A 14,962-nucleotide genomic window follows, 5' to 3' on the forward strand; every position below is an offset into this window, starting at 1 on the left:
ATAATCAGTAGTTCCCCTGGGTTATAGATAGAGCGAATGTTGAGGAAAGGGAATACAAACTTTCGTTTTTGGAATACAAACTTTTTAAAAGTCTTTGTAACAGTTTATACTCCCATTGGCATGTGTAAAAGTTTTCCTTGATATACTTCTTCGCCAACAATTGGCAAGGACAGCCTCCTTAAATTTTGCCTACCTGGTGAGTATTAAATGATCTGTCATTATGATGTAGGCCTAGTCTTTTTTACTAGAAGTCTTCTTTATATTGTCTCACTACTAGGTGGCCTGCCACCTGTGAGATCTAGATTCAGTGACACTTTAGAGGTTAAAGTGTCTACAGTGTGGACATTTCACCTGATCCTCCCCCTTTAGTCTGTCTTTAGTTTTGCTGCTTTAATTCCACAGCGAATACCCTTAATAAAGCAGTGCAAGATGAATGGGTTATAGGTGACCATAGATTTCCACTTTAGACTTCAACATCTGTTTCCTTTTAGAGAAAGGGTTCTTAACCTGGAAGTGGAACTGGATTTGAATTTAATTAGTTGCCTTTATAATCCTGTACATTTTATGTTATGCATTTAAAATCATTATTCTGAGAAGGGCTCTGTAGACTCCCAGACAGCCAGAGGGGACTGAAGTTCAAAAAGTTTAAGAATCTCAGCCTTGGAGAAAGTTATTTGCCAGGTGGCTGAAGGACAGGGATCTGGGAAGTAGATTCCGTTCACATCAGCCAGATGACTTTAAAGATACTCATCTTCTATTTGAAATGAAATCACCTTGTGTTTTTTTCTGTCCCCAAGACGAGCTTACCAATGTTCAGGAGTAAACAGTTTGCAGTGAAAAGAAGATTTAGTGACTTTCTGGGTCTTTATGAGAAGCTTTCAGAGAAACATTCTCAGAATGGCTTTATTGTCCCTCCTCCACCTGAGAAAAGCCTAATAGGTAAGTTGTGTGGTCTTTGTTCTGCTTGGATTTTTTTCCTTTGCATTCGTTCTGCAATATACTTTCTAATTAGTATATGAGACTACTATTAACAGTGTGGAATCTTATGGATAGGAAAGAGATATTTCTAGCGTTTTCCTATAAATTAGAGAGGAAATAGCATGTTTTGATGTGTACTCTTTCTTCAGGTGCAGTAGGAGGCTCTGCTTTGAGCTTTCACAGCTGTGTGTATGTGTGTGTGTGTGTGTGTGTGTTGTGTTCATGTTTGTATTGGTATCAGGAGTCTTAAATGATTCCTCTTTCCTCCAGAATGAAATGTACTAAGTTGGGGGATTGGGGTGGGGGGCTGAGGAACCTTCTCATTGCCATTAGTTGATGCTTATTAATCTATACTCAGAGTCCTGTGGCCCCCTTTTAGAAAACATAATGTTCTGCAAGTCCCAGAGTTTAGAACCTTCAGCACTTTGAGACTAGTTCAAAATATGACTGTCATGTAAAGAACCTTTTTTTTCATGCCTCCTCATGACATAGAAGTGTAGAAGTGGCCTTTGGTTGTTTTTTGTAATGCTGTTCTCCTTGCCTTTCTTCTTGTGGACTTTTTTACGGTTTTTTTTGTTTTTGTTTTTTTAATTCATGATGATTTAGTGAGTTTTACTATTCAAATTCCATTCCAGGAATGACAAAAGTAAAAGTTGGGAAGGAAGATTCTTCTTCTGCAGAATTTCTTGAAAAACGGAGGGCCGCTCTAGAAAGGTAAGTGCCATTGAATGTCATAAGAACAGGTGAGAAGCTGAAACTGAGACTTAACCATGAAACAGTCACTGAACTTAGTAGAGATGAGACTTGACTGAATTAAAGATTCACACCTCTATAAGCTCTTTAACCTTTCCTAAGTCTCTGACCTTCCCACCTTAGACCATCTTTTCTTTCCTCATCCTGAGTGAGCAGACAAGGATATTCCCTTGGACAGTCAAATATGAATGACTCCGAGGTCTCTTTCAGAGCAGTTATTTTTCTTCCCTTTTTAGAAAAGTGAAGAACATGAATTTGAATGTGCTTTTAAGCAAAGTCACACTTAAGTACCTTATCTGAGGACATCTTAAAAGTAATGCAAGATTTTGTACCCTTGCCTACACTGTATGACAACCAAAACTTTGTGCGGCCAGGTTGACTAGCCAGATAACTGCTTATACCTTGTAGGTACCTTCAGAGGATTGTGAATCATCCTACCATGTTACAGGACCCTGATGTCAGGGAGTTCTTGGAAAAAGAAGAGGTTAGTATTATACTAACTGAATTTCATAATTTCTCTCTGCCTCTAGTGAAATGAAAGTAGTTCATTCAACAAACATTTGAGCGCTTTACATGCATTTAGCTTAGTACGAGACTGTATCCTAATTTGTAAGCCCTCAAGAATGACAGGTATTTTTCAGCCTTTGAAATAAAAGAATTTCTGCCTGTAGTCGAAAGCTGGTTTTAGAGGTCACGCTGCAGCCTAGTTTTGTCTTACTGGAACAACACAACGATCTGTTTGGCAAGTCCTTTTCATGTCTTTCATAAGTTACTACTTGGCTCAAATTGAATGCTTATTTTATGCCAGGAGCTGAGGGGCGTTGGTTCAAAACCAGTTACCACAGACCACTGAACTGCCATGAGCAAAAATGTTGATTCAAGTAGACAGTCTTTTTTACAGGCTATGCATAGGCTATTCATGATTGTGAAATATTGGAGATGGCCCAATTACTAACAATTGAAGAAGTAAGTGAAATATACCAATACGACAAATACTTTATTCTTATCATGAACAGAAAGTATACAGAAGTATATATATATATTCATTGGAAATATACATAAAAGAATTACATGGGGTGCCTGGCTGGCTTAGTTGGTAGAGCATGTGACTCTTGATGTCAGGATCATGAGTTTGAGCCCCACGTTGGGTGTAGAGCTTCTTTAAAAAAAAAAAGAAAATTTATAAAAAGTGAAACTTGAAACTGCATGTATATAGAGCTATGGGAACATGCTAGTCATTAAGAATCAAAAGAAACACTGGAATAAAACAATGTTGTATCTCATACCAAAAAAACTAGAAGGAAATAAGTGACAGGGTAGGACTATCATTTTGTATTTGGTTTTTCATTTTGTTTTTACTTTTAAATTTTTATTTACATATAGTATGCATTAATCTCGTGAAGAAAATGGTACTAAGTATATGGGGTTTTTTCCCCCCAGAATGAAATTTTTTAATTACAGTTTCTTTACTTAATGTAGAAATCTTTTCATTCCTCTGGGAATCCTATATCCATTTTTCTTTTTTAGTCCCTCATCTCCACTTCATACCCCTAAAACAGGGTTTGTCTACAACAGCACTTTTGACAATTTGGGCTGAATCATTCTTTGTTCTAGAGAGCTGCCCTGTGCATTGTAGGTTTAGCAACATCCCTGGCTTCTATCCACTAGATGCCAGTAGCACCCCTCCCCAGTTTGAACAACCAAAATTATCTCCAGCCTTGGCCAGATGTCCCCTAGGGGGCAAAATGGCCCTAAGTTGAAAACTACTGCCCTAATAGTCCTGAGCACCAAAATCTAATTTTTCAGCATGGTATACTATAATTACTGTAGATTCTTTACCATCCCTTCCATACCTTAGGAAAGTAGTGGTAAGACTGAACCAACCAAAAGTAACCTCAGTCTGAACAAATAATGCTCCTGTCCTTAGATCTTTGTTCACTGAGGAAAATCCAAATGGAATCAGCACAGCTTCAGAGCTTCTCAAGACCTTACATCCAGCTGTGTGCAGAGTATGCTAATCCAAAGGATCTTTTAACAAAAGCATGTTTGATATTTAAGGAGTTCATGCTGGGATGGCAGACAGTCTGAACACGAGGTCACCTGGCCACATAACAATCCTATTCTCATTTCTTTCTGCACACTATATCAAAAGCTGAAAATTTTGCTAATTCTGTTTAACATAGTATTTTGATTTTTTTTCCTTTCTCTACGTGCTAGTTACAGATGTGTCTAACTGCCTTTGAAAACAACAATCTACAGTTCAAATGATTTTTTTGGCAAGTTTTGGGCATACCATCTGATGGATACTAATTCTTCTGAACCTAAAATAGGGGCAGCAGATAACATGCCATCCCGCCTTCTTGGTCTTGTAGCTGCCACGCGCCGTGGGTACCCAGACACTGAGTGGCGCTGGTCTCCTCAAGATGTTCAACAAAGCCACAGATGCCGTCAGTAAAATGACCATCAAGATGAATGAATCAGACATTGTGAGTAGCCCTGTGCCTCTCAGCTTCCCCTGCTCCCTCAGTCTTATGGGTCAGAAGCCCTGAGGAGTCCTGAATTTCTCAGAGACTTTCCTTTTAAGATAATTCAGTCCCTTTCTTAAAAAACTGCTAAGGAAATGCTGTGCTGGACACCTATATGAGTCCCCTCCATTAAAGATCTGGGCTTGTGTGTTTCAGTGGTTTGAGGAGAAGCTCCAGGAGGTAGAGTGTGAAGAGCAGCGCTTACGGAAACTGCATGCTGTTGTAGAAACTCTAGTCAACCATAGGAAAGGTAACAACCTCAGAAATGCACTTGGAGCTGGGGGAAATTGATGTCTCCAGTGAGCTGGAGATGGGAGGGCATCCTGTTCCCCAAGCCTGTCAGCCATTCAAATTGAAATTCTCAGCCCACCTCGTCCTGGATGTTCTCATCAAAAAGGTATGCCCTGCACCTCTTGCCTCAGCCACTGTGAACATTGAACTCTACCTGGGAAGGGTGCAGAGAAACCATACCACGTACAGCCTCACCTAGAACATGGACTTCAGTTGGTATGATTTGAATTGGTGGCTTATATCCAAAGTGATGTCACACACTTCAGCTACATGATCAAATGGGCAATATGTAAATTCACGGAAACCATGTATGTCTCCTAACCTTTGCCTAAGCGCTACTAAAATTTGCCAAGTTTGAATGCTTTCCTTCTCTGCCTTAAACATGGTATCAAAAAGAAATCAAAACAGGCAGAAAACCATTAGAATTGAAGGCAGTGTAAGGGTTGGCAAAATAGGGCCTAGCCCATGGGCCACATCTGGCCCTCGGCCTATTGCTACAAGCTAGGAATGGTTTTTACATTTTTAAAGTGAAGAGTGAAAAAAGAGATAAAGTGAGACCATATGTGGTCCATAAAGTTTCAATCATCTGGCCCTTAAAACATTTGTCCTGCTCTAGAACGTATAAGACTATGCGTTGTGCACATACATTCACTCTCTCTCATGCAAACAGACTACTAACAATGAGCTTTAACATAAAAATTAGACTCATTCCTTTGGCCTATTTGTATTAACTGGCCCCTAGTTCTCCAGGAATATTGGACCTGCTTCTTCCAGGTAGGCCTCAACCTAGTGAAACTTAGGCCAACAGGTGCCTCTTCCTGCTCGCGTGACCGCACTGCACTCCCCTCACTCTCTAAGTACAGATGGCCGTGGTGTAAGGGGCTGGGTTGCAGAGCCCCCTGTCGTTAGATATGCAGAGGGCAGCTTTGCTAAGGCATGCCATGCAGTGCCAGTTGACTTGTCCCTTTTCCTTGTGAGATCAGAGGCCTCTCCTGTCTTCCAGAGCTAGCGCTGAACACAGCCCAGTTTGCAAAGAGTCTAGCCATGCTTGGGAGCTCTGAGGACAACACAGCATTGTCACGGGCACTCTCCCAGCTGGCTGAGGTGGAAGAAAAAATTGAGCAGCTCCACCAGGAACAGGCCAACAATGACTTCTTCCTCCTTGCTGAGCTCCTGAGTGACTACATTCGTCTCCTGGCCATAGTCCGAGTAAGCTTCTGTTTCCTTTCCTCTTTCTCCCCCTTCCCCTTGATTTAATTTGTCTTTCTTTTGCTTTTCCCCTTCCCAAGAAACTTCCATCCATTATAGCTAAAAATAGGTGTAGCTTTTTTCTACTAGAGAGAAGGTATCTTGTGAACCAAAAAATCTATTTAACTGTTAGCTAGTTATCACAGAGTCATTTTGAGGCCTACAGCCAGTTTTTAAAATGCATCTGGAGAAAAGACTACTCTTGAATTTCCAAGTAGTCCCCTCCTTATTGTTGAAGCTGGACAGTGCTCCTTTCTTCAAACGAGGCGAATTACAGACCTGCTGTCTTGGCCTCCTGGAGCAGTGACTTCCTCAGTCCTTTGGTCTTTGACTCCTTAACAGTAAGCGGCGGCTATGCCCTGGTAAGAGCTCTTGCTGGCTTCCACTTGTCTCTCTAATGTGGGCAGTCAGGTAACTACACGGAGCCGGCTTGGCGTTGCATGGAGGAGTGTGGCCAGGGGGCTGAGAGAGCTTGTCACCAGAGTCCTTTGCTGTGCTGACCACACTGGTAAGAACACTGCAGCCTGCCTCTCAGGTCAAGCACCTCACCTGTTCTCCTGGTAACCAGGGCAGTCTGGTTTCCCATGACCTTTTAGAGCGGCCAAGGAAGCTTCAGTGGGCAGTGGTATTAGCTCTCTCATGGCCTCCTTGTGATAGAGGAAAGAGCCAAGAGGGATCCTGGCACCTGCCTTATAAGGCCTCAGTCTGCCACTGAACCAGCTTGGGACCAGGATGAGCCTCTGAGTTGGAGCAGAGCCAGCCTCGCTCCCCATCTCCAGCCTCTCCCCCACCAGGGAGCTCCTGTGTTGTCGAGACCTGAGCTGCTCCCAGGGCTCTCATTTCCTCCATGGTAGAGTTGCTCAATACAGCCTGTGAGGTTGCTCATTGTCCTCTCCCTTAGCTGTTTGGTTTGCTGCTAACTACAGACAGATAAGAGGCTGGAAAAATAACCTGCTTTGGAATTCGTAGAACTGGTCAGGCTACAAAGACTGGAGCGCCACATCAGGGAAGGGCCCTCTCTGGGGAAGTTTTCAGAGGGGGGCATTGTTTGGAGTCTCAGGAGAGCGCAGCTCTTGGATGTGACCCCCCCCCCCCCGCAGGCTGGGTGAGCCCCTGTGGACAGCGGTGAGAGAGGTCCAGCCTAGAGCTCCGTGCAAAGGCTGGGGCAGCATGCCTGTGTGCAGAACTACGAGCTGGGCTTCTCTCAGAGACCCTTCACCTGCCCTCATAATCATGAGCTGGCAGAAGGATTGAGGAGATGAACAAATACTTCTTTTCTGCTATTCCCTGAACCTGGAGCTGCACCGCTCTTAACCCAGAGGGTTAGGCTTGACTCTTACGTGGATACAAAGTTCCTCTTTACCTGTCCTGTGACATTGAGCTGCTAGGAAACTGCAAGTGAGTACAAGTGACAGTCAATGCTGGGAAGGGTGAATGTGGTGGCATTTCAATCCCTAAGGTTTAAACTTTGGCAAAGGCCTGCACTAAGGAGACCTAGAAAACATCCAGGGAACTTCTGCAGCAAAGGAGAGCAAATGGAACAGGGCTGGGAGGCTGGCTCCAGGTACAGATCTCTCATCCGGGCCACCTCTTGAAGCCTACTGAGCCAGTGGGGGTGGTGGATGGTGTGGCTAGGCTAACAACTCTCCTCTGGAAATGTGTTCAAGGGACTAGAATCAGGGCAAAACAGCAAGTGGACCTTGGGGAGCTTCTTGTGAGCCTTGCTAGCCTTCCACAGTTGAATGTATAGATGAGATGGAAGCCGTGTGTCCCGTGGTAGCTTCAAGTATTTATTTAGAGATCTGTTAAGCTAACCCTGTATACTATTTGATGTTAATTTAAAGGTTGCTTCTTTAGATTGGCCTGCCCTGGTATAATCTTCCAGGCTAAGCTAGGTTTCCAGTTCTGTTATTTTGTTATAGGTCCCCTGTTTGTTTTCTCTGTACTCTGCATACCTATGATTATTTATTGGTAATTATTAATATAATGTCAGCCTTTTCTATTAGATTATAAGTTCCAGTAAAAGCAGAACCACATGTTTCATTCCCCACTGTCTTCTTAGTTCCTGGTACATGGCAGGAGCTCAGGAAAAGTGTGGAGACCCATGGACTAACCTGAGGGAGGCAGTTCAGAAGCCATAGTCCTGGGCATTGGCATCAGGCCACCTACCATGCTCCCAGCCACCCAGCCTTGGGAGTAGCATGAAGCAGCATGGCACTGGCCTCCTGGAGGCTTGGAGAGGAGTCTTACCCGAGCTTGTGCATTTTGATGTTAAGCTTCCAGCTGGGCACTAACATGTGGCTGCAGAACCTGCCCTTGCTCGGTCCTTCTCTAGCACAGCTGCTGGGAGAGAGTCCCCCTCCCCCCACCCCGCCCCCTGGCAGAGCCAGTGGAGCTCCTGAAGGGCTGGTTGTGCTCTTCCCCAACCCCCCACCCCCACAGGCTGCTTTCGACCAGCGCATGAAGACCTGGCAGCGCTGGCAGGATGCTCAAGCTACGCTGCAGAAGAAGCGGGAGGCTGAGGCTCGGCTGCTTTGGGCCAACAAGCCTGACAAACTGCAGCAGGCCAAGGATGAGATTTTAGAGGTAAGGCCCCCCATGGCAGACCAGTGGGGGTGTTCGACTGGCTCCTGAATGAGCCCAGGTCCCATCCCCGCCCCCCCAGATGCTTGAAACCCCACAGCAGGCAAGAGAGCTGTTTTGAGTCTGAAGGACGCTGGCTGCTGGGGAGCCTCTGAGGAGGCCAGACTTGTCAAGTCAGAATCTCTGCAGGAAGAGTCCTGGGTGGGTCTTCAGAAAACTCCCGAGGTGATTCAGATATGCCTCTCTGGTGAGAACTTAAATTCAGTTCTCTGGAACGCCCATCTCTGCTGGCGGGTGCCCAAACCAGAGGCTTTGGAGTGCCAGAACTTTCTTAGAGATCAGGCCCGGCCTGGGGTACACAGTACCTCTCTTTTCCAGCCAGATGGCCTTACACACTCAATCTCATATGGTTTCTAGTCTTACCCAGAGGGATAGACAGACATAATGACCAATTCAGGCCTCATATGTAAAATTGCTGTTCAGAGGTAAAGACTCTGTAATGGTGTCATAATATTAAGTGATCCTTTCTTTCCCCTTTCTTCCCAGTGGGAGTCTCGGGTGACCCAGTATGAAAGGGACTTTGAAAGGATTTCAACTGTGGTCCGAAAAGAAGTGATACGGTTTGAGGTGAGATAGAACATTCTGCTCCTCACAGTGCCTGGTTTAGTGGTAGTGTTGGTTTTGTCCACGTCTGTTGAGGGAGACAGGTGGAAGTGCTGCTGACTTGCTGGTAGTTGTGAACAGGCGTGGCCTGTGTGTGTGTGTGTTCACATTTGTGTTCTGAGGCAAAGTAGATGTCCTATGTTGCTGGACCAGGCAGTTAGACACAAAACAAAGCTTGTGGCTGTCCTGTGTCCTCTGGTCCCCTTTCCTTTCTCCTCTCTGCCTTCATCCCCCAACCCCTGCCCACCATGAAGAAAGCTTTGCAAGGCCTTGGCAGGAGCCGTTTGACTGGAAATGATAGCTATTCCAGCTGCCGGCTATAGTTTCTGGGGTTGTGTTTGACCTTGATCAGTAATAAACACCACCCCATTAAGAGGGGTAGGAGCAACTGTCTGGATGATCACTCTAGAATCCTGTCTCCTATAGAAAGAGAAATCAAAGGACTTCAAAAACCATGTGATCAAGTACCTTGAGACACTGCTCTATTCACAGCAGCAGGTATGTAAGTTATACATCCTCCGCCGTGCCCGCTCCAGAGGCCAGCTGCCTTCTTTGGGCTTTGGTAACAGGATGGGATGGGCTGGCCCTGTTGCTCTAACATGGAGCATTTAATAGGGTCTTTGGCTAAGCAGGATTGCCCAAATCCTACAAGAAGTTAGTTTTTAAGGACAAACCCCAACTCTCCCTATAACCCCGTGGTACCACCTAACCCTCTTAAGGCTGAGGCCCCAGTCAGTGTGGTGAACAGTGGGCCCCACTGTGAGGAGCTAACTGAGCTGGGCAAAGCTGTGGCCCCCACAGGGGTACTTCCTCCAGGGCAGAAGCAGGACTGTCTTTAGCAATTTCCCTTGCACTTGATGCTTCCTCTCAGTCTAGAGACAGGTAAGGGCAGGGTGGCTTGCTGGCCAATCTGTCCCAAGGTCTACTCAGCCTAGCCATTTCCCCAGCTTGGCCTCAGCTCCAGCCTCCCTTTAGGTGGCTAAGTCGTCTGGGGGACTGTGCTAAGGCACAGTGCTTGCTCTCCTCCCAGGCTCAGGCCCTGCCACTCGGTGGGGCACTTGCTTACTGTCCCAACTTCTTTGCAGCTGGCAAAGTACTGGGAAGCCTTCCTTCCTGAGGCAAAGGCCATCTCCTAATGGACCAAGGACACCAGAACCCACCTGCCTGACGCTGCCTTTTTATACACTGTCCACCACCTCCGCTGGACTCCAGTGATGCATCCTGCCTAGCCTGGACTTTACCCCTTCCTCCCCGCCCCCACGACCAACCTATCCCCATTCTAACCGTTACTTCATTTAGCTTCCATATATATTTTCTTACCTGAGAGAATAGTTTCTTGCTTTAAGCAAAAGACCCACACTAGGTGGTGGAGTTAGGGAATAGGGGTGGAGTGTTGATATAAATATATAAATACAAATGTATATTTTTCAGGATGTGGTTGGAACTGGGAATAACGTTTTCTGTTACTCCTGATGGTGCCATGAAAAGATTATGTAATAAAATATTTTAAAATCAGGTCACATGACTCAATGGTGGTGCTTTTTGCTTTAGGCCGTGGAGCAGTTGGGAAGCAGGTCTGGAATACTCCGAACCAAGAAGTTGCCCAGGTGTAGAGTAAGTTTCTCTCCACAGGAGTTTACAAGCTTTTGCTGCTGCGTCCCTATGGAACTAGGATTTTTTTTTTTTTTTCTGTCTACCTCAGCTGCCTGCTCTGAGGGTCTCTTAATCTGTTTAATTCTTATTCCTGCTTTTTTAGGGAAGGAGTTGTAAAGACATCTCTTATAGTAAGAGAGGGAAAATGGATTCTCCTGCAAAGGAGGCAGACTCTCTTTTAGTCCTACTGTTTCCCTTAGCTGCCCAGGGCTCTCTCAGTCTTGCCCTCTGATAGCAGTCTTGTATTCTGAACTTCTTTTTGCCACATCCTCAGTAGACTGATTCATGTGAAAAGTGTAAAGGGGTGATAAGAGACTTAACACTTTCTCCACTGACAGAGCCAGGCACTCTGCCTCCAGATAAGGTCATCCAAGAGTTCCTAAATTTTTTGAGGTTCCAAGAAGCTTTACTGTCTGTGCCCAGGAGGTAGCATGCCAACAAGAGGCTGAGTGTTGTCCACACAGGCCAAGGGCATTCAAAGGGGTCTCTGTCCCGGCCTGGCCAGGGAGGCTCGAGTCTCTGATGCACTGTTACTGAGCTTCCCCTCAGCTGTGTCCACAGCTGCTTAAACTGGCTGCTCCAAGGGGACTTGGAGCTGCTCTGCAGGGTCGGGTTGGCAGACTGTCTGCCGTGGAACCTCGCCAACTCCCGGGCCCCCCGCCCCAGCCTCAGCCCCAGAGATGCCCCTTTCTGAGGGTATTCCACACCTGCTCTGTTAGTTTTCTTTGGTGGGTGGTCAAGGTTTGGGGAGGGGCAGCCTGAGGCAAGAGAATGCAGTCAAGGACACTGCTTTCTGGTACACCAGGCTGGTGGGGGCAGGGATGTGGGGGGAAGGGGAAGTGCAGTGCTGGCAAGTATCTTTTTCAACAGGTTGATTTTTTTTGGAAAAAGTCACTCAGTCTCTTCCTATCTCCCAGTATCCTCATTACCACCCTTGATTCTATCCTTCCAGTCTTTCTTATGTGTTTGCTTTTGCCTAGTTGTAATAATATACACAAAATATTTTGTATGCTGCTTTTATCACTCAGCACTGTATATTTTATAAGCATTTCTTCTATATTGTTATATATCTTCACAAGCTTTATTTCTAAGGCTATGTAATTTTGAGGCTTCCACAGAGTGATTGTACCATAATTCTGACTCATCCCTTGCTGTTGGATTCTTGGTTGTTTGGTAAATTTTTAAATTTTAATAGAATTTCAGTCTTACAGAAAAGTTCCAGGATATCACAAAGAACTCCCATATATCCTTTACCCAAATTTACCGAGTCTTTACATTTTACCTTATTTGCTTTGACTTTTAATATCTATATTTATGTATTGTATTTTCTGAAGCATTTGAGAGTAAGTTGCAGACATTGTGCCCCTTTACCCCAGAATGTTTAGTATTTCCTTAAGAACAAGGATGCTGTCTCATAACTTAAAACCATAAGTATGGTTATCCAAATCAAGAGGTTGGACACTGAAATAATGTTATATAACCCATGGTCCATATTTAAATTCTGTCAGTTGTCCCAGTGATGTCCTTTATAGCCATTCCCTTTTTCCTGGTGCAAGATCATGTGTTACATTTAGTTGTAACACATGATTACACATGTCTCTATCCAGAAGAACTTCACAGCCTTTGGTTCATTGCTTTTCATTACCTTGGCATTTTTGAAGAATACAGGGCCTCATGGTTCCATATGACTAGATTAGGGTTTTGCAATGAGGCAGGAACATCACAGAAGTGATGTATCCTCAGTAAATTTTAAGCTGGCATATGATGTCAGTTGGTCCTGTTAAGCTGATCACTTGATTACTCTTTTCCCTTTTGTAATTAACAAGGAATTTGTGAGGAGATACTTTAAGATCATGTAAATATTTTGTTTCTCGTCCATTATGCTTTTCTAACTCCGTAATCTGCATTTATTGGTTGGCACTCTACTAAAGAAAAGCATCCTTTCTCCCTACTTAATAATCTACATGTTTATCAGGGTGGATGAATGGTTTCCTATTTTACTCAGTTACAAGCCATTGCTTTGATTTACTTTGATTCTCAAATCATCCCAGATTTCTGGGAGGGTCCTGTGTCTTTTTAACCCGTCCCCTTCATTTTTTAACACTTTTGTTGCTTTCTGGCATAATAAAGTGTTTCAGGCTTCTCTTGTATCTTCCTTGCCCCAGCCCTGGAATCAGTCTTTTCTCCATGGAGTCTTGATTTCTCTTGGTGGAGGATTGTATTTAGAAACCGAGGTCTGGGTGCCGAGAGTGCTCGTTGCTCCTGCAGTGTCATTGCTTCTAGGCCCTTGGTGGCCAGAGCAAGAAAATAAGGATAAAGATCTATAGCAATAGTGAGAGAGAGAGATGGCATAAAGAATTAGATATTAGAAATCATTAACTCACACGGATACTTCCAGTCTAGCCCCATTGGGTTTATCCTCGTCTCCCTTTTCCATATGGAGACTTTATTCTCCAAAGAAACTTAATTTTAAAACTTTCTCCTTGCTTTGTTATGTTCCATCCAATGATCATCCTGATGCAAGTTTATTTTTATTATTTCCTGGGATAGAATCTCTGGTTTCAGAACTTCCTGCTCAGCCCCCAGTATCTGAGGCTAACAGGGTCCGTGCATTTCTGTACAGAGCTTGCAGACATGGAAATTGAGAAGGCCAACAGCGGGTTAAGAGTACTGAGCCCAAAGGCCTGCACAGTCGTACAAAAGGAGTCCTTCTACCTGGGGACTCAGGAAGATGAAATCTGTAGAGAAGAGGATGCTTGAACTGTGTCTTAAAGGTGAAGAGGTGTTCGCCCCTTCTGCTGGCCATTCTGCCTCCTAACAGTGGGAGGTAGGCACATCTGGGAAATGCAAGTGGCTCAGTGTGGCCAGAGTTGAGTCAGTGGGCAGCCTGCAGAGAGTGATGAGCAGGAAGCAGATCACACCGCTTGATACAACTTGTGAGGTGCTTGGAATGTTATCCTGAAGTGTGTGGAGCTACCGGGGGGACTTAAGCAGGAAATAACATGGTCACATCAGAAGGTGTGAGACTGGAAGCAAGGAGAGCAGCCAGGCTCATCCCAGCCAGCCGACTGCTGAGGAGGGCAGAAAGAATGGTCTTGGAGCTCCAGGGAGAGGCTCGGGAGGCGGACTTGGACCCACTAGTATCCGGGCACTGTTTTGATGAGAGACCTGAGGGAGGGCGGTAGCTAGCCTCACCTGCAGGTTTCTGGCTAGAATTCTGGGGTAGACAGTGAAGCCCTTCATGACACAGGTAACACAGGAGGCCAAGTAGGTTTGGAACAGATGGGAGCGGAACACTGAGGACAGTAGGTGCTGACCATGGCCTGTAGTGTAAGAGGCTCCTCTGAATGAGAAGGGAGGCCTGTGCTGAGAGGTGGGAGAGAAACAGAGTAAAAGGAGCCTTTATTTAAAGGTGGGTCAGACTTAGCATGTTAATAAAATTCAGAGGAGAGAAAGGGAATCACCATCAGAGCCTGTCTGGGAGCAAATGCACAGAGCAAGGCGCCTCATTGCCAGGCCAGGAGGCGAGGAGGTGTGGGGAAGAAAGATACGGTGGGGCAGAGAATAAAGGTCTCCTGCTTGATAATTACAGTGTTCTCAAATAGGGATACCTGGTTTTCCTATTTTGAGTCAGATGGTTTAGAGAAGTGTGGAGATAAGTTTACCCTTCCCCCGTTTCTCCTTGTGTTATTTCCCCTAAGAATCTCTGGGCTCCAGAGCCTTGAGGATGAGGACCTTGAGCTGGACGGACCCCAACATTCAATATGAATAGTCATTGACAGAATAAATGAGAAGTAGGAAGCATAGAAAGTGTCACACATAGATATTTGTAACTTTGAACTCTTTCCAGAAGACTTGCATTCTGGGGCACCTGGCTGGCTCAATTTGGTGGAGTATGTGACTCTTAATCTCGGAGTTGTTAGTTCAAGCCCCATGTTGGGCATGGAGCCTACTTAAAATTAAAAAAAAAAAAAAAGACTTGCAACCTGAATGCACCTGTACCTGGGAACCCTAAAGAAAATAAAGAATGCTTTTGCAGGGTGCCTGGGTGGCTCAGTTGGTTAAGCGACTGCCTTCGGCTCAGGTCATGATCCTGGAGTCCCAGGATCGAGTCCCGCGTCGGGCTCCCTGCTCAGCAGGGAGTCTGCTTCTCCCTCTGACCCTCCCCCCTCTCATGTGCTCTCTCTGTCTCATTCTCTCTCTCAAATAAATAAAAATCTTAAAAAAAAAAAAAAGAATGCCTTTGCAGCTCAAAGCTTAAAAACGGG

General features: G+C 45.1%; 1 protein-coding gene across 1 annotated transcript in view; it reads left to right on the top strand.

Annotated features, from left to right (window-relative positions):
* Positions 1 to 10,556, top strand: part of SNX1 (sorting nexin 1) — a 32,793-nt gene extending 22,237 nt beyond the window's left edge. The window contains exons 6-15 of the mRNA XM_028100181.2: positions 798 to 939; positions 1,614 to 1,692; positions 2,140 to 2,215; positions 4,104 to 4,217; positions 4,413 to 4,506; positions 5,551 to 5,756; positions 8,238 to 8,381; positions 8,925 to 9,005; positions 9,468 to 9,539; positions 10,127 to 10,556. Coding sequence (XP_027955982.1) covers positions 798 to 939; positions 1,614 to 1,692; positions 2,140 to 2,215; positions 4,104 to 4,217; positions 4,413 to 4,506; positions 5,551 to 5,756; positions 8,238 to 8,381; positions 8,925 to 9,005; positions 9,468 to 9,539; positions 10,127 to 10,177 — 1,059 coding nt within the window. The 3' untranslated portion in view covers positions 10,178 to 10,556. The remainder of the gene's footprint in view (positions 1 to 797; positions 940 to 1,613; positions 1,693 to 2,139; positions 2,216 to 4,103; positions 4,218 to 4,412; positions 4,507 to 5,550; positions 5,757 to 8,237; positions 8,382 to 8,924; positions 9,006 to 9,467; positions 9,540 to 10,126) is intronic.
* Positions 10,557 to 14,962: the final 4,406 nt, after the last annotated feature.

Source organism: Eumetopias jubatus, unplaced genomic scaffold, assembly GCF_037043125.1.
Source record: "Eumetopias jubatus isolate StellerSeaLion01/CBP00866 unplaced genomic scaffold, mEumJub1_p1.0 scaffold_7, whole genome shotgun sequence".
NCBI lineage: Eukaryota > Metazoa > Chordata > Mammalia > Carnivora > Otariidae > Eumetopias > Eumetopias jubatus.